A 26,207-nucleotide genomic window follows, 5' to 3' on the forward strand; every position below is an offset into this window, starting at 1 on the left:
AGCTTTAACAAAATGATAAACAACACATGAGTATAAATAAGCTTTAAGTTAGAACAATCTTGTGTCAGTTGATCCACGTGCTCGGTAACAATACATGTGTTCTTTAAATAAACAAGAGTCATGTTCATAAATTTTATAAAATTATTATTTTACATTTTTACTTAGTTATTTTATTAACATTAAATTATTTTTCAAATTTTAGAGAATGACAAATTCATTACTATCATTTTGTTTTTCCAATTTTTAGATATAGTTTTGATTTGTTGTGGTATGTCCATGGGAACATGTAAGGCATCTACAGTGTATGATTGTTTATCTTAATTTTGTAGGTCTTATAATTATTTTTTTTACCGATTAAAATGGTAGAATGGGAAGTCACTCTCAATACTATTGGACAAGGCGTCAATGACATGTTGGGGCTGCCAGCATAGGCCCACCTAGAGGACAACCACACATGTTTGAATTGCAAGCAGTTACACCCAATTGCAGTTAGGGTTGTGCAAAAAAATCCAAATATGTAAAACCAATTCATATCCAATTCAATCAAATCCACTTTAAATCCATTTAAATGGTATGGTTTCATATCCAAATTCTTTTTTTTTTATTTTAAGTCCAATCCAATTAATTGAATGTGGATTAGATATTTGTTTGAATTTTTTAAATCCAATACAATTTTATGGACGATGACGGCTAGGTTTTTTTGGCCAACTTCGATAGGACATATTTTTTGGTTGATGTCGTCTAGATTTATTTTGGTTGACATCAACTGATGATGTTTTTAAGTCGTCATCGGTTGAGACTGTTTTTCGATTAATGTCGATAAGGGGTTTTTTGGCTGACATTGATTGAAACTATTTTTTGACCGATGTCATCCAAAGTTTTTTTGGTCAACATCAGTCGAGACTATTTTTTGGTCAACGTCAACTAGGGTTTTTTTTGTCAATGTCTATTGAGATTATTTTTTGCTTAACGTTGGGTAAGTTTTTCGACCAATATTGGCTAGGGTTTTTTTTGGTTGACGTCAAAGGAGACTATTTTTTTACCGACGTCAACTAGAATTTTTTTGGTCAATATTGATTGACACCGACCAAAAAAACCTAGTCAACATCGGCCAAAATATTCCCTAATTGATGTTGGTCGAAAAAACCGAGTTGATGTCAACAAAAAAATATCTCTAGCCAACGCCGACCAAAAGAAATAGTCATGGTTGATGTTGGCCAACAAACCCTAGCTGACATCAATAAAAAAAAATAGTTTCAACCAACGTTAGCAAAGAAACCCAGTCAACGTCGACCAAAAAATAGTCTTGGCTAATGTTGTCCAAAAAATATCAGCGACCGACATCGACCAAAAAACACCTTACCGATGTCGGCCACAAAAACCCTAACCAATGTCACCAAAAAAATAGTCACGATCGACACTGATTGAAAACCCTTTGTCAATGTCGACCAAAAAATATCAACGACCGACATTGACTAAAAACCCTAATCCACCTCAACCAAAAAATAGTCCTACTTAAGATCGGCCAAAAACATCCTTGACCGACGTCGACCGCAAAATGCACTGACCAATGTTAGCTGAAAAATAATCATGGTTGACGTCGGTCTAAAATTGTTTGGGCCGATGTCAGCCGAAATTTCCCTGGTTGAGGTAGGCCGAAAATACTCTAACCAAGATCGATCGAAAATAATCTTGACCAAGGTCAGTTGAAAATAGCTCTTGCTAAATTTGATCAAAAACTACAACGACCGACATTGATCGAAAACTGTCTCAATTAACTTCGGGCAAAAATAGTTTTTGATCTGAAAACTGGATTTGTAATGGCTTCGAAAAATCCAAATTGATTTTTTACAAAATATGAATTTTGATTTAAATCCAATCCATTTAGTTGAATATGATTTTAAAATCCAATTCATTTAAATGGATCTATATTGGATTTCTAAAAATCCAATCCATGCCCACCCCTAGTTGTAGCTACTCAACTAGCTGTAGGCGCCAAAAGATCTCCTTGAAGAGGGTTTCCCACCAAGCGGAGAAAGAGGCGTCAAGGGATTCAAACCCACAACCTTACAATCCCATATAGATTTAAGTATTTTACATAAAATTCGTTCCAATATTAAGTTGCTAAAATGAGTGTTTAACTTAATTGTGAGTCCTACAATAATTGAAAAACATATTATTTATGATATAAATTTGATTAAACAACCTTGCGTATATAAGCAATGGTGTTTATATGAACAATTTCATGTCATTTGCTCCAAGGAAAAATAAAAGAAACTTATTAACATTGCTTAAAGTTAAACAACTTATATAAGCACATGTAATAGAAATGCTCATAATATTTTTTTCATAACTAACTATCTTACTCAACAAGTATAAAAAATCATTAAATATTTAAAATACATTAAATATTTTTTTTATTTAACAGCAAGTCACCACTAAAGACGTAGATTAATTGATTAGGAATTATTTCAATTTAATTAATGATGTCAAGTTTAACTCATGAATATACAAAGGTGAAATTCCTGTAAAAGGTTCCTCATGTTTGGTAAAAAAAAAAGATTTGTAAAACAACATAACATTACTCTTTTATCTATTGCGATTTACTTTTGGAGCAGTCACTTGACTATTAAATGCACACACTCGTTAAGTTTTGAGATCTAACACGTTGAAAATGAGATCCTATTGTTAGAGCTTGTGATCCTATGTCCTTTACCTCTGTTGTTCCATGGTTCTATTCTTATGTTAGGTTAGAACGTTTGATCCCTTATATTATGATGCACCTAAGAGAACCTCTTCATATGAAAAATTCGGAATTCACTAAGAGTTGATTACGGCATGAAGAAAACACTTGTTATTTCAGTATACTATAACTCATTTCGGCAAAATATACCAACATAATTATTCTTATTCAAATTTGATGTCATGCTTTTAAGTTGTCCTTCAAATAAAAATTATCCCAAACTTTAGATAAACAAAAGCATCAACAAAATAATCACAACTAATAAAATAGTCGTACTTTATCCCAATGAGTGTTGTAAAGGTGTACCCAAGCATAATTGAGTCCCAATATTTTACAAAAATAAATACAAGTTGTCATTAATATTAAACAATAATTTTGGCATCATAAATTCTTCCGGAATAATTATACAAAAGTGACCAGGGAAAACCCGATCTGCCAGTTGCCCACTGAATAAAAACACACATCATATTACTATGTGTTGTCATACATGCATTGTAATGAGTGGATATTCCAAAGCAATTGGTCCCTTTATCCCTCCTTAATCCTTATGCCGTAAATGGCACCATCCCTTGTAAATTGTAATTGCTTCTTCAGAAATAGAATTATACAAAGGTAGTTGCAATATCTATTTGCCAAACTATAAATGTAAAGACCCTTCTTCCCAATCCTAGTAGTGTCCCAATTGTATTTACAAAGGTGGGACAAGATATGTATATACAAGTACAACCATGTAACATAATGTAACAATAATCATACTTTGGTCTTTACTAGTGCACATTACAGGGAGTTATTATGCACTGAAACCCCTTTGCAGAGAACTCCAGGGATTGGAAGGAATACTGACACAAGCTTGTGCTGAAGCCTCAGCCATTTGTTCATTCTTTATCCCTACATTGCAGATGTTTGCAAAGGACCTCATGTGTTTCATCCCGTATTGAGACAAGGATCCACAATGTGTCTCAAAAGTCCTCACCTGCATTCAAAATCGATCAAAAGGTGAAGCATTTTCTCATAAACCAAAGTGAACAAGAAGATGCTCTACAGTAAGCAAGAAAGAGTGTCAATTCCATGCTCAAAGTTCGACAATGTTTGCCCTTGTTAATGTCTCATAACAATGTTTGCACTTGTTCATGTGTAAAGAGTTTATTTTTCCAATTAGAAGCCTTCACAAAGCTCAACTTCATCATTGCTTCAAGGGTCAAGCCAAAAAGCAATGAATCTAATTATATTATAGTAGTACTATATTTTTATAGTAAAAAATATATGTACCAATAAGGTAGGAAGTTTTATACCACCAACCAATTAGAAATTACCATATACAGTAATTTTATTAACGTTTATAATAATTATCTTTAAAAGTCATTCTTAGCATAATTTCTATTTAAGTCACAGTGTAAAACATCTTTACCTATCTGAGCATAGATTTTAAACTCATTTTTATGCCAAAAGTCTATCTATCATATTGGCTTCAGAACAAAAATGATACCATGGTTTTCAGGCAGTGCCAGTCATCAACAAGTGCCGATCCAGCCGGTCTAACAGCGTTGAGTACTTCTGGACCCTTTTCAATGCCAAATAAAAGCTTCCCAATCAGTTTTACACTGTTGTCTACATGCATTCTGTGAGACATTGCTTCCAAAACTTGTTTCTGAGCTGTATTTTTCCTGAGAGAACCCTCAGGAGCTTTGCGGAACTGGCAATAAATAAACAGTGAAGACAGAGTGAAGATATACACGATATAATAAGCCAAATTTAATGGCACACAGAATAAAATGTGGCATCAGATTACAAGCTTTATTTTCTTGTAGTTTTAGCATTTGGTGCCAAACATCCAAGGGAAAAGAGGGTTACTAGCAACTCCCCCATGCTTTAATAGCAACAAAACATGAGATGTACATAACTTTACAAATTTATCGATTTTACTTCCCAATTTGTTATATCTGACTAGTTAAGTTTTATTGCATACAAATACTCAAAATATCTGTTATGGCATCCAATTTATTAACTATTCTACTTTACTCTCAACACTCGGCAACATTAATTTTCTTTTTATCCATAGAAATTGAATTCAGGTATTAGGAGATTAAGAACAACTCTTGCACACCGCTCAATCAATTAAGCTAATTTAAGCAAACAATATGGTTTGTTCCCATTCTCAGTTCATCACGTATGTTCATTGGTTGTCACTGGTGAGGACAAGATCAAGAAATTAATTCATAACATAAAGAATAAAAAATATTGCACAAATAGGATACCTTATCCCAAAAATGGATGAGATCAGCATCACGTTGGTTGACTGGTTTTGAAGGTGACCATAAGGAGTTTTCATCCACAAAAGTGAAATTATCATTAGCAGGATCTGTACCCAAATAATGGAAGAGAACATCTCTGCTAAGCCCTACATCACCATACTGCATCACGTGAGAGCCATAGTATGAATCTCCAGATATAGTCCTCTCTTTAACCTGTAAGCACAAGAGTAAATAAGACATCAGTCACACATTTCTTAACACAATGTTTGACCCATAAAATTAAACCAAAAGTCTATCTACCAAAATTAAACCAAGAATTATATTAAAAAAGAAAAAAAAGAGTCCCACTTGTAAGTTGTAACTAAGCAATCAAGCTATTGAATTATAGTATTCAATTTATATCATTTAATTTACAAAAATTAAATCAAGTTAGCAACAAGAACTTACCAATTTATATTGTTGGTGCAGAGTTTCTGTTCGCAAATTGTGTCTGTCACTGCTCACAAGTATAGATAATTGAAATTAAATCCCTCAAAAATTTACATTACTTATATAAAATAAAATTCTTCTGATCTAAGAAAAAAATAGCAAGGGCAAAAGTAAATAAATAAATATAATTTTATTATAAAAAGCTTTTCAAAGTACAAACAATTGGTATATACAACTCTCAGAGAGACAAACACAATACGGTAGTCAAAGGCATCGAACTACTCCATTGTGATTGCATTGGTCATGGGTATATAATATGTTTGTAATACAAAATCATAACACAATTAATATATCAAACATAATATTTAACTTGTGTTATTCTTACAACATGATTTTCCAAAGTATGAAAATAGACCTAAACAACTGTTAAAAAGTGATCTAATATTAAATGGTGGCGCCATGACCCTTATGACCGAATGGCGTGACAGATTTTTTTGCCAACCATTATAGGCAATTTGTGAAGGGAGACCCGTTATGGCTGCAAGTTTATATGGCAAAATTTTGGCTGCGTGTTGCATTGATAACACTAATTGCATGACATTAATGTCATTTATGATCTAATTATGATTGCTTATTATGCACATACCTGTCTTCCATCCAAGCAACACTGTACAAGTCACCCAAACAGGTTGTATATTCTGGGGGAGGACTAGGATACTCCCCGGGGCAATATGTTCCCCAACTACTTTCTTCTGCATTGGAAGCAGTGGTTGCATAAATATTGATATCTTCAGGAAGAAGACCTTCAAAGATACTCCCAGATTCACATGCCTCCAGATAAAATACCTGCACCACCATTATTTAAATCCAAAGATGAATTTAGTGTGTGATTAAAATAGCTTATTTTGTATTCAAATTTTGTGTTCAAAGCAGCTTGTGAGAGAGCTTTTGGGTGGAAAAAGTAGTTGCCTAAAAAATAATCAAATCCAAACATGATATTAAACAGCTTAAACAGGATTGATACCAAAATTAAGATGAACTATTAGTAACTTACTAGGTTTTTATATGTTCCAGAAGCATGCTTTTTCTTCAAGACTTCAATCAGATCATCCGCGTATAAGTAAGGACCAGCAGGCATCCCTAAAATCCATTTCCATATCCAAAAAAAAAAAAAAAAAACAAGTAAGAAATAGAGCAGATACTAATATTATTGGTAGGAAGAATCACTTTGTCATGCAATGTTCCAATAGAAAATGTTGACAGAAGAGATAATGGTCAAAACATTGGATAAAAAAAACACTGAAAACCACATATCCCACCCCTCTATCCCTCTTCTTTTTTACTTTTCCTCTGGTAACTGTAATTTACCCTTCATGTTATCCACATGTATTGAAAAAGAACTCAAAAAAGAAATACAAAGAGGCCATTCAATCTACTGAATTATGGGACATAAAAAGTCTCTAGAAAAAAAGGGTAACAACAATATGATATAACGGAAAAATAGGATTATAAAATTAGAATGCATGATTTTTATTTCAATACACTTTGAAATGTGATCATTATAAATTACTACCTCCGATCCTATCTATAAGAAACAAGTTGTAATGTATTTTATGCTATAACTTATTTCTTATAAATAAGACCAAAGGTAGTATAAATAAAAGTTGTATTAGGCATGATAGAATGTATTATAACCATATGTTGAACCAAAGGTAATGTAATTAGTTCAACCGAACAACATTAGTAAACACACTATTTGTCAGTAACAACCTCAATCTAGGCCTATACCATGCTGAAACCCATATAAACAACCAACACAATCCAATTCATGACTTCCATTAAAAATTTCTGTGAAAGAATTCAGAGGAACTAACCGAGCACCCCAGGACCTCCATGGTCAGTATAGTATACAAATATATGATCATCAGGACCACTGTCCACAACCTTCCCACTGCCACCAGTCAGTGCTGACTTATTTCCAAGTAAAGCAGCAAAAAAGTTATCAACAGTAACATCTTCGCCGGTGTAATCCTGCCATAAAACGGTCCATATTAGAACCTATCAAACTTGAAAAAGCAAAATACATCCGCACCCCTTAAGATTTTTTCAAATTAGACATAACATCACTTTTTTTGTTCTATTCCCACGCTAATCTCATTATGTATGAAAAGATTACACTGCCACCCTTTATATGTTACACTAATACTCCTTAATCTTTTGAAAATATTATATTGACATCCTTTATATATTACACTAATACTCCTTAAAAAAAAGATTTTTGTAATGATTAAAAAAGCAGAGAGTATTTGTGTAATGTCACGAAACCTCAGGAATAGTTAGTGACCTAGTGTAATTTATTCAACTTCAAATAGCAATAAAAAAATAAAATACAGGATGTTAAAAAACTAACATAACTTACCTTTGGAACTCCTTTATAAACATCACCTCCATCTGGTTTGTTAATGATGACTCCAGGCCTTGGGTTTTCCCCATTGAATGCAATGTCATCATACATAAAAACAATAATATTTTCTTCTTTCAGACCACCTTTCCTCAATATTTGATAGGCGTGACAAACATCAGCCTGATAGAGCAACAAAGACTTAACATTAAAACTAAACAATTAAATACATACAGATAATGGTGAATTAAATTATTAAGGCGTCAATCATTTTCAATTTAGTCAGAGATAACTTTGTAAATGATTTTACGTAAAGAGACTAAATTGCAATCGTTTTCATACGGGACAAATTGAAATTGATTGAGTGTTGCGTAATGGATCAATAATATATTGGTTGAATTACTCATTTTATTTTTATAGTTTTACAATTTGTTTTAGTCTTTATAGTTTTAAAGTGGTTTTTTTAATCTCTATAGTTTACATTTTAATTCTTTTTTAGTTCCTATAGTTTAAAAATAATCTTTTTAGTCATAATAGTTTGTATTTTAATTTTCTTTTAGTTCTTATAGTTTAAAAATGATTTTTTTAGTTCTTATAATTTCTTTTAATTATATTTTAGTCCTTATTACAAAAAAATAATAAAAATAATTAGCTACAAATTAGTTATAAATTATCAACTATTTTTTTATTATAAATTATCTTGTGATAAATTAATTACGAAATACTTGCTAATATTTTTGTAGTTAATTGTAATTGATAATGGTAAGGACTAAAAAGGAATTAAAATATAAAATATAAGAAATAAAAAGATCATTTTAAACTATATGAACTAAAAGAGAATTAAAATACAAACTATAAAAACTAAAAAAAATCACTTTCACACTACAAAGACTAAAAAAAATTAAAATATAAACTATAAAGACTAAAAAAATCACTTTAAAATTATAAGGACTAAAAGATACAAATAATAAAATTATAAGGATCAAATGAGTAATTAAACCTAATTAAACCTAATTAGGAGTATAAAAATGCCACACTTTTTTCTTTTACTACACACGATCTCTTATTGAGTGAAATTTATCTGGATCCCATTGGTAGGTTTCATTTCTAAGCTTGTGGGACCCCTAGGAAAAATCATGTTAGAAATACTCAATAAGAGAATATTTCAAACAGTCCTTTTTAGCAGTGTCTTACAGTTAGTTACTTCTAATCACTGTCTTCATAAAAAAACTACACCTATGTCTCTTGTAGCTCCTTTACTATGCATATGGACCTTCTATTAAAATAGGGTAGATTTCTGTAACTTTTCAAAAACAATATATGTCAACTATAAGAATAATAGGAATATATAAAGGGAGATAGTTGCAATTTTTTAAGAAGTGCACAAGTGTGTAATTATTCCTATATTTTAACTTAAAATTAAAAGCCAACAGCTAAGGTTGGTATTTTCCAAAAGAACTTCTATGGTTATAACAATAAGTTAGCAAGAACCCAGAACAGGTTCTTAGCCCAACTGAATCACTCAACAAAAAAATGCTACGGTATGCATGTCTCACTTCTCTCCACCATATTTTCATACACCATCACCACAAGGAAGAGATTACTTGAAATCATTAAAGCAAATAATAATAATAATAATAATAATAATAATAATAATAATAATATATTGTCAATGTAAATGCTGTCAATTTATAAGATTTATGATTGGATGAAAGTATTTTATACTGTTGGTGTAAAAACTATTTTTTCTGACAATAAAAAAAAACTTGAAATCATGAGAGATTATAGGTGTCAATTTTAAGTTGAATATACTTAGAGTAAACCAGATTTTCATATGATTGAAAATTGCTGTCGCTGTAATAGTTATTTGTGGTAAAGAACGTACTCACTGAAGAGTCCTAATCTCGGTTAAGTTCTGTCGTGATCAAAGAAAATCACACCTATTTATATGATTTCTAGAAATTATTATATTAGCTATTTATTAGGTCCAAATATCAGAGGTCCACTTGTACTCAACAAGACAGTTCACAGTTTCTTGAATATCAAGCCTGACAGGTGTGGACGTTAATTCAGTTGGATGATTCACAATTGGATGACTTTTTATTTTATTTTTATTTGTTGGTGAAGAGTATCTATAAATTTTATTAATAACTATTTTCTGTCAAATAAATATGATTAACCATTTTTAGTGGAATCTCCCACACTTATATTTCTTTAATCTAAAGAAATTAAACCCGAGAAACTGAGAACTTACTTAAGAGAGAAGAAAAACATAAAAATTGAAGTGGCATGCATGTGTATAAGAGATGGACCTGATGTCTGTAATTCCAGTAACCATTGGAACCGGCGAGGAGGACGGCCCACCGGGTGCCCTTGAAGTTGTCGTCGTTATCAGTTTCGGAGGGCAGCCGGAGAAAGTCTCCGACGAGGTCACGGCGGCCGGAGACAGAGGTGGCGAAGGCTATGAGAAGGAGGAGGAGCGTTGGAAGAAAAAAAGTGGGCATTTTGGAAAGCAGTGAAGGAAACAGGAAGAGGCAAGTGGATTTAAATAGAGAAAGATTCATTGAGATGAGAGGTTGGAGTGGCGTGTGGGGTGAGAATTGAGATGAGAAACGTTCTTTGGGAAGTTTCATTGTAGGACCACTTTACCTTTTTCGCTGACGTTATCGATAGCGCTTCATGTTCCTCCATTCTCACTATCTTATTATCATCGTAAATGGTTTAAAAAAAACTCAGCAATAATTTATAAATAAGAATATTGTCCCTAGATTCTCTCTATAGCCGTTTAGGATTAGGATCTGGCCTTAGAATCATAAATCCAACAAATGTGTGGATCTCTTATCCACAAACTAAATAGGTGAATTATTTAGGTGTTAATTAAATCTCATACTTTGTTTCAGCCACAACAAATTTCATGAGATTCATCATTATTAGAGATATTTTTCACATCTTATCAAATAAGAAACATCATTATGATTTATAGGAAATAATATAATAAGTAAATAATGAAAATGCACATCAAAGTTTTGTTCATGAAAAGATTCTACTTTAATATTTCTCTTCTTTGGACTGTGTTAGAAAAATATAAATTATCTATTTTATATATATAAATGATGTATAAATATATTAATATTTAACTTATTTTAATATGCAAAAAAACTTATTTTAAAAATTAAAAAGTTATACAATATATTTTATATTTGTCAACTAATATTTTAAAAACACTAATTAACGCAAAATATTATCAAATATTAATTATCAATAAAAAAAAAGTTTTCATTTTTTACTGATTGTGAAAAAATGATTATTTTTTAAAAAAATAAATAGCTATAATTACTTTTACAATTTATTCTGACTGGTACTTTTATAATTTAATTTAAATTGAATTTATTCTTTTCTCAGTTTATCATCATCTATCATAATAAAAACAAAATTCGTATTATTTTCGTGCTATTAGTTTCTACTTCGATAGATTTAAAGAATTTATTTTTTATCTAATAATTGTGAGTATGTGATAAAATTACATTTATATCTAATAATTTTGTTTTATTCTGGAAAGGAGGGAATGGTAACCCCTCAGATACTATTAAAAAACTCTTGAGAGCAAAACAGATCTAGCATCAGCAAATAAAGGCATTACAATGAAAGAATTAACTACATCAAAAATTCTATTTGTGTCAACAAATAAAATCAAATTTGATTAGACATTATTTTCAATTCTCACAAATAAAAAAAATAAAAAAAGATAAAACCAAATTCGGCTAAATGATGGGCCACTTGGTTTGCCTCTCCAAGTGAAACAGTCCCTTGCATATTAAAAGCTGTGATTCTCTTCACTATGGAGTAATAAACATGAGCCTCCTCACTACTCTGATGATATCTAATAATATGTTATTAACTTATTTTATAAATTTGATATATAATTAAAGTTAGTAAACAAAGTATGAATAAAATTAAAACTCTAACTGTCATTTAACACTTGATTATCTTAATTAAGGTCGGGAATTTGATTCTCAACTTAAAATGAAAATTACAATTAAAAATATCATTTTACCTAAAAACAGATGGACCGAATAGGAAAGAAATTAGTTAGGTGTTAAAAAAACTATATTTTCATATCTGTAATGTATCAATCATATTTCACATTATAATAAAAATTTAAGAATACATAACAAGTATGTTATTCTATAAAAAAAAAAGTATGTTATTAATTAATAATTGATGAACGTAGCTTTCTCTTTTAAGAATCGGGAATTTATATTAATGTAAATATGTAATGTGTATGTTTTGCCAAGTAGTGTTTAATTTTATATCTTTTTAATTGATTAAATTATTTCTTGATGATATTTTAAATGATTATATTAGGTCTAAGATTCAATTCGATAAAACAAAAGAAATAAAACACACCAAAAATTAAAGTTGAACCAACTAAAATGTGAGAATTAAAATTGTGGAAAAAAATAAAGAGACTAAGATTGCAAATGAAATTTTATAAATAAAAAAAATTGCAAATGAAGAACTAAAGAGGACTAAAATTGCAATTTAGTCAAATAAAAACCACTAGTTTATATTAATATTGAAAATATTAATAATAAAAAATCTAATATAATTTCTTAGTTGATGATTTCAGAAAAAAATCCTATTTGATAATATAATAAAACTCTCCTTGAAATGAAACTTTTGTGTAAAAAAAATTAACAATACTTATTGAAAAAAATGATTATGTATTCACAGTATAAAATTTTTTATATAATTATCTAATCATAATTTATTATATATAATAAGTTTATTCATTTTTAAAAAAATTATCTTAAAATAATTTAACGAGTGATTTGTAATTTAGTATGAATGCATACATTAAATAATTCCTATTTATTTAAAAATTAAATCTTTTTTTTTTCAGAAGAATTAAATATTTTCTAATAAATATTTCTGCATATAGACGAACATAGATCCATTAACCACATAGTTAACTGCATGAATAGCATTTGATTCGCTCAGCAATCAAGCAAAAGATAGTCTACCATTAGAGTGCTTCTATATCATTGGCTGTTGCCTTCTGCATTATTGGCATTTCAATAGATATTTATCTTTTCTAATGGAATATGTTACATTTATTTTCATTGTTTATTTTGGATGGGACTTTTGAATCTGAATCTGAATCCGAATCTGAATCTTAAACTACGTAGACTGGTCCGCAACCGCAACCCGGAGATATTTTTATAAACTATTATTATCATTAGCTGAAAAATATACATTCCATGTCTTGCATCTTAATTAGATAATAAATATTTATGATTGTGAGGGATTTTTAAAAGTAATTGAAGAATAAATTAAGAATAATAAATATATACACCAAATGAAATAATTATTTTTTTGTTATTATTATTGTTGACATAATGCTAACGTCATGAATTATTATTGATAATTTTCCTTCTCCAAAATATTACTTTTACGTAACCGGTACTAATAATAATAATATTGGTCATCGATTACTTTATTTCCCCTTATCTTTTTTATTTTAATAAGATTTTAAAAACTTAATAATTTCATAATTTTTAAATCAGGGTTAAACTATTTAGTATTTAAATTTTTCCGGAAAAAATAATTTTATACGTTTGCTATTCATGTGATTAATATTATCTTTGAATATATATATATATATATATATATATATATATATATATATATTAACTTTAAATTTTTTTATTTTGAATAAATAATTATTTTTGTTTTTAGATGTGTAATTTGATAACAATTTAGTCATTAAAACAACAAAAATTCTTATTTTAATATTTAAATACTTTTTAATATTATGGTTAGTGTGGAAAAACTAGTCCATGGTGGGAGAATAGTTTAGAAATGACAATTATTTTTAATCAATGAATGACATTTTTTGTTATTATCTTTCTATAATATCTCTTTCTCCCTCGTTTTCCAACCCTTTTTCTATAACGCCTAATCATGTATCGCAATCCTAAAGGACTAATTGGAGAAAGGTACACTGGATGAGGAAAGGAAAAATGAAAGGTGGTGGCACTACAACACTTTTCCCATCAATGTCAATGACAACAACTATATTGTATAAGTGAAAGAAAACCTACAAACCTAATGTCTTAAGGTTTTGGATTGAAGTGTGGTATCAAATTCACTTGAGTGATTTTCTCGTGGCTCGACATCATTGAAGATCTCTTGAAGTTTTATCCACTTTGAATTCTTAACAAGTGATATCAAAATTGATGGTTTGATTAACTATCTGACTCAAATGAGAATAATGGAATTAGTGGTGGATCCAACTATGGGAATTTCTTGTATTGAAAGTCTTCCTAACAATGAATCCAATTATGAAAAATCGAAAGTCTCCATGACAATGTGGAGGTCAAGTGACGTGTTCCATTGGATAACGACAATGCAAGTACTTGGACTATATTCATAACAATGAATGAGCTCAAGGGGCCTAACAAGCAGTGCAAATATTTAGAGCATATTAACAGTAATAGGGCCACCATTGAATACTCAAAGGTGAAAAAAGGTTTTTTGTTAAGGGGGAGCATATCACGTTAAAAAAACTTACACTTGAAGGAGATATTGTTGTGGTAGAAATTTGAAGATAAAGTCTCACATTGAGTAAGAATGAACAAGTTGAATAACTTATGAGTGAGAAAGATCCACGAACCTAATGCCTTAAGGTTTTGGTTTGAAATGTGGTGTCGATTTCACTTGTATGGTTTGTTCATGAATCATAGGTGAAGATCTCTCTGAGTTTTACCCCCTTTGAATTCTCACCAAAAGGAAGGTCAATGCCCCAACATTTATCTTCTTCCATGAGAAAAAGATAGTTTATGATAAAATAAAGAATACTCCATTTGCACCTTGTCTACTTGATTGATATAATATTTTCTCATGGCCTACACTAATAAATGACTTAAGAAGGAAAAATCCAATTTAGTGTGTCGTATATCAAACAACCAAGGATTACAACTATAAGCCTATTTGTTGTGAAACTCAAGGGGATAAATACCAGAGAGATTTTTACCAATGGACCATGAGTAACCATATAAGTAAATTTAACATTATACTTTAACCCAAAACTTTAAGGCTTAAGTTTATGGGTCTTATACTCACTTACATGATGTTCAAACTTCTCATTCCTACCCGATGTGAGACTTCACCTCACACTTGTATTCTAACATTATTAATGATCATAAGAATTTTTCCTTCTGTCCTTATCTTGTTTGTGTCAATGAAAGGAAAAGAGAGATGAAGAGAATATAGAAAAAATAGTCACCACCTTATGAAATATATGACAAATAAAGTTTTGAACTCATTAAAGAATACAATTTAACAATTTTTCATGTTTAATGGTAGCTCAGTTCAACAAATAACACATCAATAAAAATGTGAAACTTATGACAAATTATCTCATCCCTTAAGCATGTGGTTATAAGTTTGATCTCTAGTTCGTGCATATAAAGAAAAAAAATCTGTTGAAAGAGGTCAACTGCTTAAATGAATTTCAATATCTTGAGAGATTAATTATTGACTTTTGATCGAAAGATACATTGGTTCACACATAAAAAATATTTAGACTTAGAATGCAAAAAAAAAAATGCAAATGTTTAGTTGCATCTCTACTAATTTTCATTCTTATCCTATTTCATGTCCTTTTAAACCTTTTTCATATACTTACACTTTTATTATTGAAAAAAATATATATCTCCTTTCTTTATTTTATATATTATATTTATACATTAATATCTTTTATTTATTAAATTTACAAATTTAATTAATAAAACAACTAGGAAGGTACACAAGAAATAGGTATATGTTTAAGAATTTAATTTATCAATTACAAAATATATATTTTAAATGAATTATAATAAAAGTTGATAATTTTTTAATATGACAATTTATATTTTAATCAGTGTAAATTTTAAGTGTTTAATTTATAGTAAAATATTCTTACGCAAATATTCAATAAGAATTCATCTTATTACCAATTTACCATTAGTGAAAAGTATGATAAAATAATTAAATTATACTACCTTTTGTGTTAAAAGTTTAATACTAACCGAATATAAAATTAAAGTCAAATCTTAAATATATACTTTTTAAAAACTTATTAGTGTTTTTTATGCTTTGTGAATATAAAATAAATTATACTCTTAATTAACATAAAATGAAATCATCTGATGGAGTACAAGTGTTTAATATGTTGAAGTTAAAATTAAATAATTTTAGTAGTATTTGAGTTTGATCTTTAACATAAATAATTTTTTATTAAACTCAATTTACCTCTCAACTTTGGATAATAAACTAAAATTATTTATTTAAAAAATAGAGAAACTAATGTCTTGATTTAGAAATAAAAGAAACAAAATTACCATTCAACCTTTTAAAATACACCATTCTTTATAGTATATTTTTCATTTAATAATTTAAGGAAACATATTGAATTAGGATAATATGAGTCTCTTTTTCTTAAAGAATCATAAAGTTAAAACCAAAAAAATAATACACAAAATGAGTTAGAATTGAAAAACTATTTTCTGGTTTTATTTTTTAACATTATAATTATTAAAACTAATTAATGGTAACGCAGTCAAAAGTTATTCCATACTTAGAATTTCTTAATCATGATATTCAATCCGGATATGGGCATGGAGTGATATGTGAAAGTATTTTTTTATCCCCAAAAAATAAGCCAATTTGATAAGAGGGAAATTACACTTTTGGGTTATACTAATAAAATAAAAATTAAAGATAAAGCATTAAGATGTGCGTAATTACCCTAAACTTGAAGTTAAGTCGGCGATATCAACACAGAGCGGCATGAATTGAACTGAAACAGAGATATCCTATAAAACAGAGAGACAGGGCTAGCTAGGTACAGAATACTGGTAGATAAACATAAAAACAAAACCTTTTATTTCATCGTTTTGCGTTTTGCGTGAAGATTATTAGAGTTGTTGGGTGCGCTTGATATGGAGAATGGGGAGAACATTCTCGATGCCATCTTCCAAGACGAAAACTTGGAGGACGATGTTGAGATGATTGACGTTGAAGAAGGGGAATTGGTTGAGCTGAACGATTCCCAAAACGGCGTCGTAGAGGCGGATAACAAAAAACCGCACAGTAAGAAGCGCAGGCGCAGAGGTAACAAGAGAAATAAGAAGAAGAATTCAGGAACAACCGGTGCCATTGACATTGACAGGTTTTAGTTTTCAACTCTCTTCCTTATTTCAAACCGTTTTTATTTTTATTTTGTTTTTTATTGTTTATCGTCTAGGCCTAGGGAGACAGAAAATAAAAACCAAGAGTTGCGTTACGTTCACGAGACTACTTCAGTTACCTGACGCTTCTTTTATTTTTTTTTATCCCGTTTGTGTGCAAGAATGGCTTTAAAAGAGTTCTCTGTGGTTGAAAACGATGTTTTGAAAGTGAGTTTCAAGAAGTTGGTTTTGGTTGAACAATTAACATTTGCCGATAAAAAAAATGAGTCTAGTCCCTGAAAATGTATTTTTATTTTTCTTTTTATCTTATAAGGGTCCTGTGAAAACCATGATTGTGACTTATGTTCAAATTGCAAGGTTATGAGCATGAGATAGGGGATATAGGCAAGTTGATGTAAAATTTTAAAAGTATATGTATACAGGAAATGGAATTTTATATAACCATGATTAGATTGTATAAATGACACAAATAGTTAGATTTCAACGCAATGGATTCAAGTTAGGATATTACAGCACCATACACGACCAACCATTCCTTTGGGCTTTGGTTTCAAGTTATATATACTTATCTTGTAAGGAATCAAATTATCAAAGCTTTATTTTCCAACATTTGACTTAGGAGTATCTACGAGTAACCAACAACATAAATACAGGTACCTACTCAGTACAGTATTTGTACAGTTCGACTTTAAGAGTACTTGAGCTATGCCGTGGGTAAAATTGACCAGAATTGATGTAGGATTAAGAGAAAATAATTCGCCTTTTCAAAAATGTAAAATTGATTCAAGATATACAACCCACAGTTTTTAAAAGTATACTTATGTATATGCTTGAAAAATAGTTCTGCCTTATTATCCAAACAGAAACCAATTATTCTAAACTCACTTTTAAATTTCATTTCTAACCACAAATCAATTTTTTCAACACATTCTTTAGACATCAATCTTACTGAAGTTTAAACCAAACAGACCCAAAATTAACCAAACACATGATTACTATGCACTAGCCATTTTCTCATGGCTAAAGTGATTCTTTCGTGGAATCACATCCCCCCGGTTTCTCTACAACAGTTGCACCTACAGCTAGGAGAGAAAAAAAAAAGGGTCCAAGTGGGACCCACCTGATTAATGGGTCTAACCTATATTTTTTTTCTCTTCTTGCTATATGGTATACTGGCTAAAGAGGATCCACGTCCATCATGAATTGAAGCATAGCCCATTGCTCTTATCTTATCCATGTAAAATAGTGAATGGCCTTATAGCCCAGTGCATGAGGCTCCCATCTAATGGGGAAAGAGAAAGGTTGATGTACGCAACCTTTAAAAGTTGGAGGTTGTTTTCAGGATTTAAACTATGATCTCCTGGTCACAAGACAGCTGAAACCTTATCGTCCTTAATCCTTATCTTCAAAAAATACCCAAATGAATATTATAATTTCTAATGAATTTAGTTCCCTTTTCAGGTTTGTGATAAATACATGTCGGCGTCTGAAAGAGAAAAAGTCATACATGGTGTATACAGCTGTTGCTTGCCTTGGAGTTTGTGCATTGAGTGATCTCATCAATGAGGTATTCGAACCCTATCATGCATTGCAATGTTGTTTTCATGTTGAAAGCTTTTTTTCTTTATACTTAGTCTATACAGCTTTCAATGAAATATCATGGTCGTTTGGAGGTTGGAAAACAATTTATGAACAGCTAATGCTATTTTGGTATTGGAATGTACTGACTTGACTGACTTCTGAAATGTTTTCTGTTCACCTTCTTGCACTAATTTAATAATTCCAAATTTTCTGTTCTTCTAATTGTATTTCTTGCTATTTGCTAATAATGATTGGATATGGTGATTTGAATTTGGTGGATTACACTTTGCCAGTGACTTATGGTTCTCAGGGCCGGTCCATTATGACTTTTAAAGCTGAAGCTTTAGGCCCACCAATAAAAAATTATTTTCTTTTAGTTTTAATAAAGCAAAAAATGCCACATATGCTGGCAAAAAGTTCCAACATAGAGTTCTCTCATTTAAGGTAAAACATTTATTTTCAAAGTTTGTTTTAGGTTTCTCTCATCATTGGGCTGGCCATAATGGTTCTCTACATCACCAATACTGCTATTGATACATTTATGGATATTCATATTCTTGGCTTGTCACCGGCTCTCTAGCCTCTCGTTGTTTCTCTCCTGCAGGACTGTGCATTGCACTTTTTAGAAATAAATTGTTCCTTTTTTTTTTGTTTCCTTTTAATATCTTCCTAACTCAAACAGAGATGTGGCTTTTGCTTGTCTGTTGTAAGGAAAGGTGAGAGTTGAGATTCTACTTGATTTGGATCAGCCTTGAGCTGATTATGCTTATCCACTCCTCATAGCGCCATACAACCATTCATAATTCTGATGCGTACAATGTTGTATCTAACATTGCAGATTTTACAGAGATCATTTCAATCTCCTGTCTGAGCTTTGATGTTCCTGGCTGATGAACCACTTCAATTATTTAATTATTTTGAAGGTCGACATCTATTTCTTCTCTTTATCTTGCTCTCCTAAATGGAGCAGCTGACAAAGTCAGAGCCAAAATTGGATCTCTCTAGATATGCATAATATTATTTTATTGAGGGCTGTCTAAATTTCATATGGCAGGATCTTTAAAGATAATATTTTTGGTTATGAACATGCTAGGCAGCATCAAGCATTTTTCTTATGACCAGGATGGCCAGCATTTTGTTTAGTGTGAGGGATTACCCTAATAAATGCAGGAGAATCACACTGAACTGAAGGTTGTATTTAACTGAGCACATAACTCATAGCTTCTCTCCAGGATCTCTGCATTCGTTTGCTTAAATTTTGGAATATTTTGGGTCATGAACATATTAGCTCTTTGTTTCTACTGTTTTCATTTTGATTTAATGAATTTAAGATTATTTGCAGCTTATACCATGAATCACAGTGGATGATGTACATTATTTCTGTATTATTTATAAATGAGATATTGCTGACTAGAACCTCATAATGAATGGGCTTGTTTTTGTATTTTTAATTGTTTTTGGTATTCTTTTCCCATCTGTCCAATTTGATACACGTCATAAACTTCAATAATCGAGTGTGAAAGTCACAGGTGGAGGCTATACAGGCTTGTGGAGGCCAGATGACTGTTGATGGTAGGCGATTTCGAACAGGGGGTGGTGTATTGTGGAGTATCATTAAGGTTCGCGAACCAAATGCTTACAAAGAGATAATAAAGAAAGCAAAGGAGTTTGAGGTGTGGGATTGACCTTTCTGTTTTTTTAGTGTTTTAACACATCTCTTTCTGTATTTATGTTCCTTGTATTCAATGGAAACAGTTAAGTTTGTTATGGATGCACCTACTGTCTAGAACTTGAGCAAGGGGCAAGAAATTGTTATTTATGATCCTATGATGAAGGTGGATATTGGAGAAGGGATGGGTAAAATAGATAGTGAAGTGAATCTAGTCATGTACAAGGAAAGGGATATTCAAAACTGCATTAAACTCTATTTGGTGGGAGGAGAGAGAAGGTGAGAAGCAGGATGGAGTTTTGGTTAGAGGGGACTGATTAAAAAGTGAAGGGAAAAGGGAGGATAGTAAGGAAGAATTCAGTGAGTTTGGATAGCAGACACACGAAATGTTACTCTTTCTTTTCTTTCTTTTTCAGTTCATATAGTGAGAGTTGTGTATAAATATAGGTCTTCCCCTAACCAAGGTCATTCATATCATCATTTGCTTCTTATTAATTAGTTTCTCGTTTATAATAATGCAGAAGCAATTCAGGCAGCCAAATGTGAAGCAGCCACCTGTGCAAAAGAAAGAGGATTCTTTTCAAGGGGATGACACCTCTACATTTGCTAGCGGTCATCAGGGCACTGTTTCTGACAAATCCTTTTCTGCATTGCAAATGCAAGATCGACAACATAAACCATCAGGTTCTGAAGAGAAACGTAACTCTGTTCATGACAGATTAAGGATACATGTTTCTTATGATGATGATCTGCTTGGATTAAGTGCAGATAATGACACAGCCTGACCCTGGATGAAAAGAAACCTTCATCCTGTCACAGTTTTATTTTTCTTTCATCATAGATTGCAGTCTGCTGATGCAACTAATCCTCATTCTCCCTTTTTCACATTTTACATTACAACCTTCTGTCTTCTGTTCTATCTTTTTGCTCTTTCACCCTTGTTTCTTTTTTCTGTGAAATAAGTTCACAGATGGGGCAGTATTTTCTATTTGGATTTTGTTAGGAAGGATTTTGTCATGTGTTGAAAGGAGAGGGTATTTACTATTGCATAAGCTTTCTGATACACTTAAATGATAATAGAAAATATTATAATGGAAGTTTGTGTTAACTCATTGGTAAGTGTAATAAATTATCTTAAGTAGCAAAGTAAAATGGAAGTCCAAGTGTCGAATTCACAAGAATTTTATTTGTATTTAAATTAGTGCAAATCCAATTTTTAAACAATTAGAAGAGATAAAAAATTGTAAATATGAGTAAAAGATAAGAAAAAAAAATAATAATTTGAATTCAAAAGATGAATTTAGAATGCAGATGTGTTGGGTTTTAACATACTAAAATTACTTCTGATGCAGTGTGTTAACAATTTTTCTGTATCTAATGTTATCTCAATTTTCACTCACATTTATTATGATATTCTATCTTTAGTTTTGCATGAAGAGTCTAATTTATTTATTTTTCTCCTTTAAATTTATGTGCAATGATAAAAATAATAAATTGTATTAAGATTAAAGGTGCATAAAATAAGCTAAATAAATATCATTCCATTCTTAACAATGATCTTATTTAGATGTCCTTAGTTTTTAGAAAATAAAATAATTATTTTTCAATGCATTATCTCATAAATAATATATGAGCATGAGTGATCAGACCATAATTAATAAATAATAAAACATATAAAAGAATAATAAAAACTAGACTGCATTAAATAGATAATAGAGAAGAATTATATTACAAGAGGTTTGCCTGTCAGGCTTTCAATAATGGAGAGGTTTAGTCTTTCATAGTTATGAGAGACTTCACACTTTAGGGTTGATGTGGATAGAAAAAGAGGGATGGATAAAGGAAGGGAAGAGGGGAATGGTTATAGAATGTAGCTTAAAATTCATGCGATCTCGCACTAAGCAGGTCTTCTAGGTTTAACGAGTATGGCGGCTAAGTGAGATGTTGCCGTTGGGTCTGTCTTGTGCACTAAGTGAGTTGTTTTAATTTTCAATTTTTTTTCAAGATCCTTCTTCATGTTTTTACATCAATTTTTTTTCTATAACACTTGTAATTTTCTTCTTTTCAATCCTGTTGATTAAAAATTAAAATGATATTAAAATTCTCATTATTTCATTAAAAAAGTAACACGAAAAATGGAGTAATTCTAATCATTCTTAATAAAAAATGACTATCAATTAAACACAATTTTTACCATTATTAGTTATATTGTTGGTTGAAAGTGTCTGGTTAGTATCTTATGAAGAGATGCTTAAGTTTCTTACGGAGTATGAATCGGGAATTCTTTCTTTCTAGCTGAACCCTCCCATAGTTTAACTTAAAAGTAAGAACTTAAGATTACAGAAGGGATGTGGGAGTCTTTGATCATGCCCAATACTTTTTAATGGAGTTAAATAAGTGTAGCTTCTGAAAGATAAAATCATCATTTAAGTCCTCAAAATATGTACTATACTGTCAAATTTATCCTTCAGTTAAAAGTGTTGTGATTGTGAACTAATTTGACGGATGAAATGCATTTTGTATGGTAATTATTTTTTAGTGATTAATGTGATTGGGATTGTGTATGTGTTTGGATTCATATTAGATTGTCTAAAATGATATTGAAATAGCGATGAAGTTAATATGACTTTAGGTGAATATTCAAATTTTTTTCTTGTTAAGTTGATTTCGAATCTAAAATTGGTGTTGAACTAAAGCAAACTCTTGCATTTGATTAAAAAAATTATACATTTAGAATTTCCTTTAAAATAAGAACATCTAAAACATAAATTTTAAATAAAATAAATTGTATTATGAAATCGCCCACTAAAACACACTCTATATCTCAATGATTAATTGTTGCTCTTTCTCAATTTTTTGCCCCGTGTTACCTAGGCCTAAATATGGTTTTGTCTCGGTAAATTAATATCTTTTTTATTCTTTATAAGTTTGTATTTCGTTTTTAATTTTGATTCTTATAAGATATTTAATTTAATTTTAGTCCCTATAAATTTTTGTTTTTAAAATTTTACTTTCTTTAATGATTTTTTGTTTTTAAAATTTTAGTTTCTTTGATGATAAATTTATGAAAATTATAAATGAAAAAGTTAGAATACTAAAGGAATTAAAATTGAAAAAAATATAAACTTACATAAATTAAAAAATAAACAAAAAAATTTATAAGAATCAAAATTAAAAACCATCAACTTACGGAACTAAAATTAGAAAACTAAACTTACAATAATAATAATAATAATAATTAACTCACAGAAATAAAAAAAAAAAAAAAACAAATTTAAGCCTCACCATAATTGTGGCCGTTTTACAATGCATTGAAGCTACTAGCAAGGCTTTATGTCTAGAATATCAATCAGTTAAGGGGCATTTAAGTTAGTTTTCTCATGCCCCAAGTTGTGATTTCTTGTGCAGGATGAGGCAAACCACAGTGCAGTCATCTGCCATATAGGAAGGATACTTCTCGTTCCATGCAGCAGTGGCTGCTTCCACTACTGCCTCTTCACTGTCTACACCCCACACAATTGATGCAACCTCATTGTTGCTTAGTACATCCCACACCTATTTACAGGAAAAGAACAAAAAAGTTTAGAAAAAAATGCTTGTGCAAAAAGGATACTTCATTAATCAATTTCACACAGATAATTTTTTCTTACAAAAAATATACTTGGTGCTAGTAGTTTAGACAGGTGTACAACGTTAGTTTTCTTCTTGAAATTAGTATAGAACATAATTTAGGAATAATAAGTTGGTATATACCATATAGCTCATTACTGTGGCTTCTGTCGCAAGTAATTTAAGAACCTTGCTGAGTGATAGTAGCCAAAGTTAAGAATTAAATTATTTTTTTTTAATGTTAAGAACCGTGCTGACTGATAGTAGCCAAAGTTAATTTTATTTTATAAAAAATATCAAAGAGCATGTTAACTAACTAGTTTTTTTTTAATATAAACCACAAATATTTTTTAAAAGAGACAATTTTGTCCGAGTCAAATAAGATGAAAAGCTTTTACTTCAAGTATTTATAGTAGTTGCATTTTTTCAAAACTTGAGCTAGAGAGTTGCGATGACTACTTATTAAGTTAAAACAATCTTCTATTAATTCATCCACAGTCCACACACTATATCAACTAGTTAGTGATGCCAAATTTTCTACCAAATTGATCTTTTAGAGGTTTAGACCTCAAGAAAAGTGATGTCCTGAAAAAAGAAACTGCATAATAAGAAGATTCTTACGAGGTAATTCCGGCTTCAAATCTGTGGTCAATTGAATGGCCATGAGTTTTTTCATCACAGATTGTTCCCAATACTGCTCTTGAGTCACCCAGATTAGCAATGACAAGACCTTCACCCTATGTATTGTTATTGTTACATTATGTTCTTTTTCCCTATATTGAACATGAAAACTATGGGAAGGTCCATTTACCTGTGTTTTATGATAACTACAGCAGTGGTTCCACTGCTAGAGCAATCTAAATTCTTTTGAAGCTTCACCTCCTTGTCCATCACCTTGAAAGCACTTAAAATTGCTTCTTTCCATTTCTTGCAGCCGATTCCTCTTTTACTGTGTCAACATGGTTTTTTGTGGTGTACTAACCATTCTCTATTGCATCAATCTTTTCAAGAACATTCTTTTGGTCCAGTATGAGGGAAGATAAACGACTGCTTACTATTTTGCTCACTTTGTGTCCATTCCCTCCATGCTCATCATAAACTCCAAAAAATGTTCCATCTTCCATCCCATAACCCTTTTGGGAAAAAAAAGGAAAAGAAAAGAAAAAAAAAAGGGATGTTCCATTGATTTTATGTGCTCCACAAATCTTAATTAGTTACAGAAGAATGACTAATAAAACAAACAATAATGTGTTTGAATTTCATTTAGAATGTGCGTTAGTTTTTCTGTCATTCAGTCATGATTTATTACATAAGACTGTTGAATTTTGTTATAATTGTTTTAAAAATCATATATCATTCTTGCATAAGATATGCTAAGTGGGATTGACTCATCTAGTTGAGTCTTCTGCTCACACTAATTGTAATTTGATTTGATTACCAGATTTTCTCTATTACTAAACAAATAAACTCCACTATAAATATTTGCTTAAGTTCGTGGTCTTTCCTAACCTTATAAGGGGATGTGTCTTTCTCTAATATAAATTTTATGCTCCTTTTATTCAACATAAAAAAAATTACACAAGAGTTGTTCCTTGCCAATACTTGTGAGATGCCTAAATGCCAAGAAATGAAAAATAGGTGAAAAATAAAAACAATTACAAAAAAAATATTGTGAATTATTTCATGTGCAAGTAATGAAACTGTAAGGCAAACCTCGTGAACAGAGGCAGCATCTTGGTTGAGTCCTTTGCTACCCTGTTGGGAGTAAACAGAGCAAAGTCTCTGACTCTCATTCGGGACCTTTCTTGCTTGAAATATTGTCACATTATCATCGTTAACTCCTTCTGCAACGGATATGCATATACCCATTATTCCACTTGTTCTGCAATTTTATTGTTAGAGTGAAATTAATCCACCCAAATATATATATCAAATAGTTTGTAATAATAAAATATATAAAGATGCAAGTGTGGCTACCAGTGTCGTAAAGTATACTTAAATACAATTTGACTTTTTATCAATGGTTAGTTGTTGAATTAGGCTGTCCCAATACTCGCCTTAAGGGCCGTTTTTAGTATATATCTATTATTATTTTAAACCATGTTATTATTTTATAATAATACTGATGTTAATATTTTAAACCATGCTATATTATCATTCATATATAATTGTGACATAAATATTGTTGTATGATCCTATGAGTAGAGCCTAATACAATATATATAGTTAGTGACATGAATAGAAAGATTCATAGTGTCTGATTCATGCACGAACATTGTTGTAACAATAA

General features: G+C 30.4%; 2 protein-coding genes and 1 pseudogene across 2 annotated transcripts; 1 reads left to right on the plus strand and 2 right to left on the minus strand.

Moving 5' to 3' along the window:
- Window positions 1-2,881: 2,881 nt before the first annotated feature.
- VPE2 (vacuolar processing enzyme 2) lies at window positions 2,882-10,342 on the minus strand. Its single transcript, NM_001249635.2, has 9 exons — window positions 10,138-10,342; window positions 7,844-8,008; window positions 7,299-7,455; window positions 6,479-6,564; window positions 6,071-6,270; window positions 5,443-5,491; window positions 4,999-5,208; window positions 4,230-4,436; window positions 2,882-3,716 (listed from the first exon to the last, which is right to left on the minus strand). The coding sequence occupies exons 1-9, from the start codon at window positions 10,327-10,329 to the stop codon at window positions 3,534-3,536; spliced, it is 1,449 nt and encodes a 482-aa protein (NP_001236564.1). The 5' UTR covers window positions 10,330-10,342; the 3' UTR covers window positions 2,882-3,533.
- Window positions 10,343-16,497: 6,155 nt separating this feature from the next.
- On the plus strand, window positions 16,498-21,357 carry LOC100775515 (uncharacterized). Its single transcript, XM_003545321.5, has 4 exons — window positions 16,498-17,039; window positions 18,520-18,625; window positions 20,169-20,312; window positions 20,830-21,357. Exons 1-4 carry the CDS (start codon window positions 16,810-16,812, stop codon window positions 21,091-21,093), a joined length of 744 nt encoding a protein of 247 aa, XP_003545369.1. The 5' UTR covers window positions 16,498-16,809; the 3' UTR covers window positions 21,094-21,357.
- A 2,040-nt stretch (window positions 21,358-23,397) lies between these two features.
- LOC100776062 (probable protein phosphatase 2C 1) lies at window positions 23,398-25,836 on the minus strand (annotated as a pseudogene).
- Between the last annotated feature and the right edge of the window lie 371 nt (window positions 25,837-26,207).

This window comes from Glycine max, chromosome 14 (assembly GCF_000004515.6).
Source record: "Glycine max cultivar Williams 82 chromosome 14, Glycine_max_v4.0, whole genome shotgun sequence".
In the NCBI taxonomy this organism is placed as follows: domain Eukaryota; kingdom Viridiplantae; phylum Streptophyta; class Magnoliopsida; order Fabales; family Fabaceae; genus Glycine; species Glycine max.

What these genes read in the sequence shown, in the direction of transcription:
- VPE2 (NM_001249635.2), bottom strand. Translation starts at nt 10,329, where the DNA reads ATGCCCACTTTTTTTCTTCCAACGCTCCTCCTCCTTCTCATAGCCTTC. An exon ending in ACTGGAATTACAGACATCAG is followed by an intron (nt 8,009 to 10,137) that starts GTCCATCTCTTA and finishes TTGCTCTATCAG; the next exon opens with GCTGATGTTTGTCACGCCTA. An exon ending in TTTATAAAGGAGTTCCAAAG is followed by an intron (nt 7,456 to 7,843) that starts GTAAGTTATGTT and finishes GTTTTATGGCAG; the next exon opens with GATTACACCGGCGAAGATGT.
- LOC100775515 (XM_003545321.5), top strand. Translation starts at nt 16,810, where the DNA reads ATGGAGAATGGGGAGAACATTCTCGATGCCATCTTCCAAGACGAAAAC. An exon ending in GGTGCCATTGACATTGACAG is followed by an intron (nt 17,040 to 18,519) that starts GTTTTAGTTTTC and finishes TTCCCTTTTCAG; the next exon opens with GTTTGTGATAAATACATGTC. An exon ending in TGAGTGATCTCATCAATGAG is followed by an intron (nt 18,626 to 20,168) that starts GTATTCGAACCC and finishes TGAAAGTCACAG; the next exon opens with GTGGAGGCTATACAGGCTTG.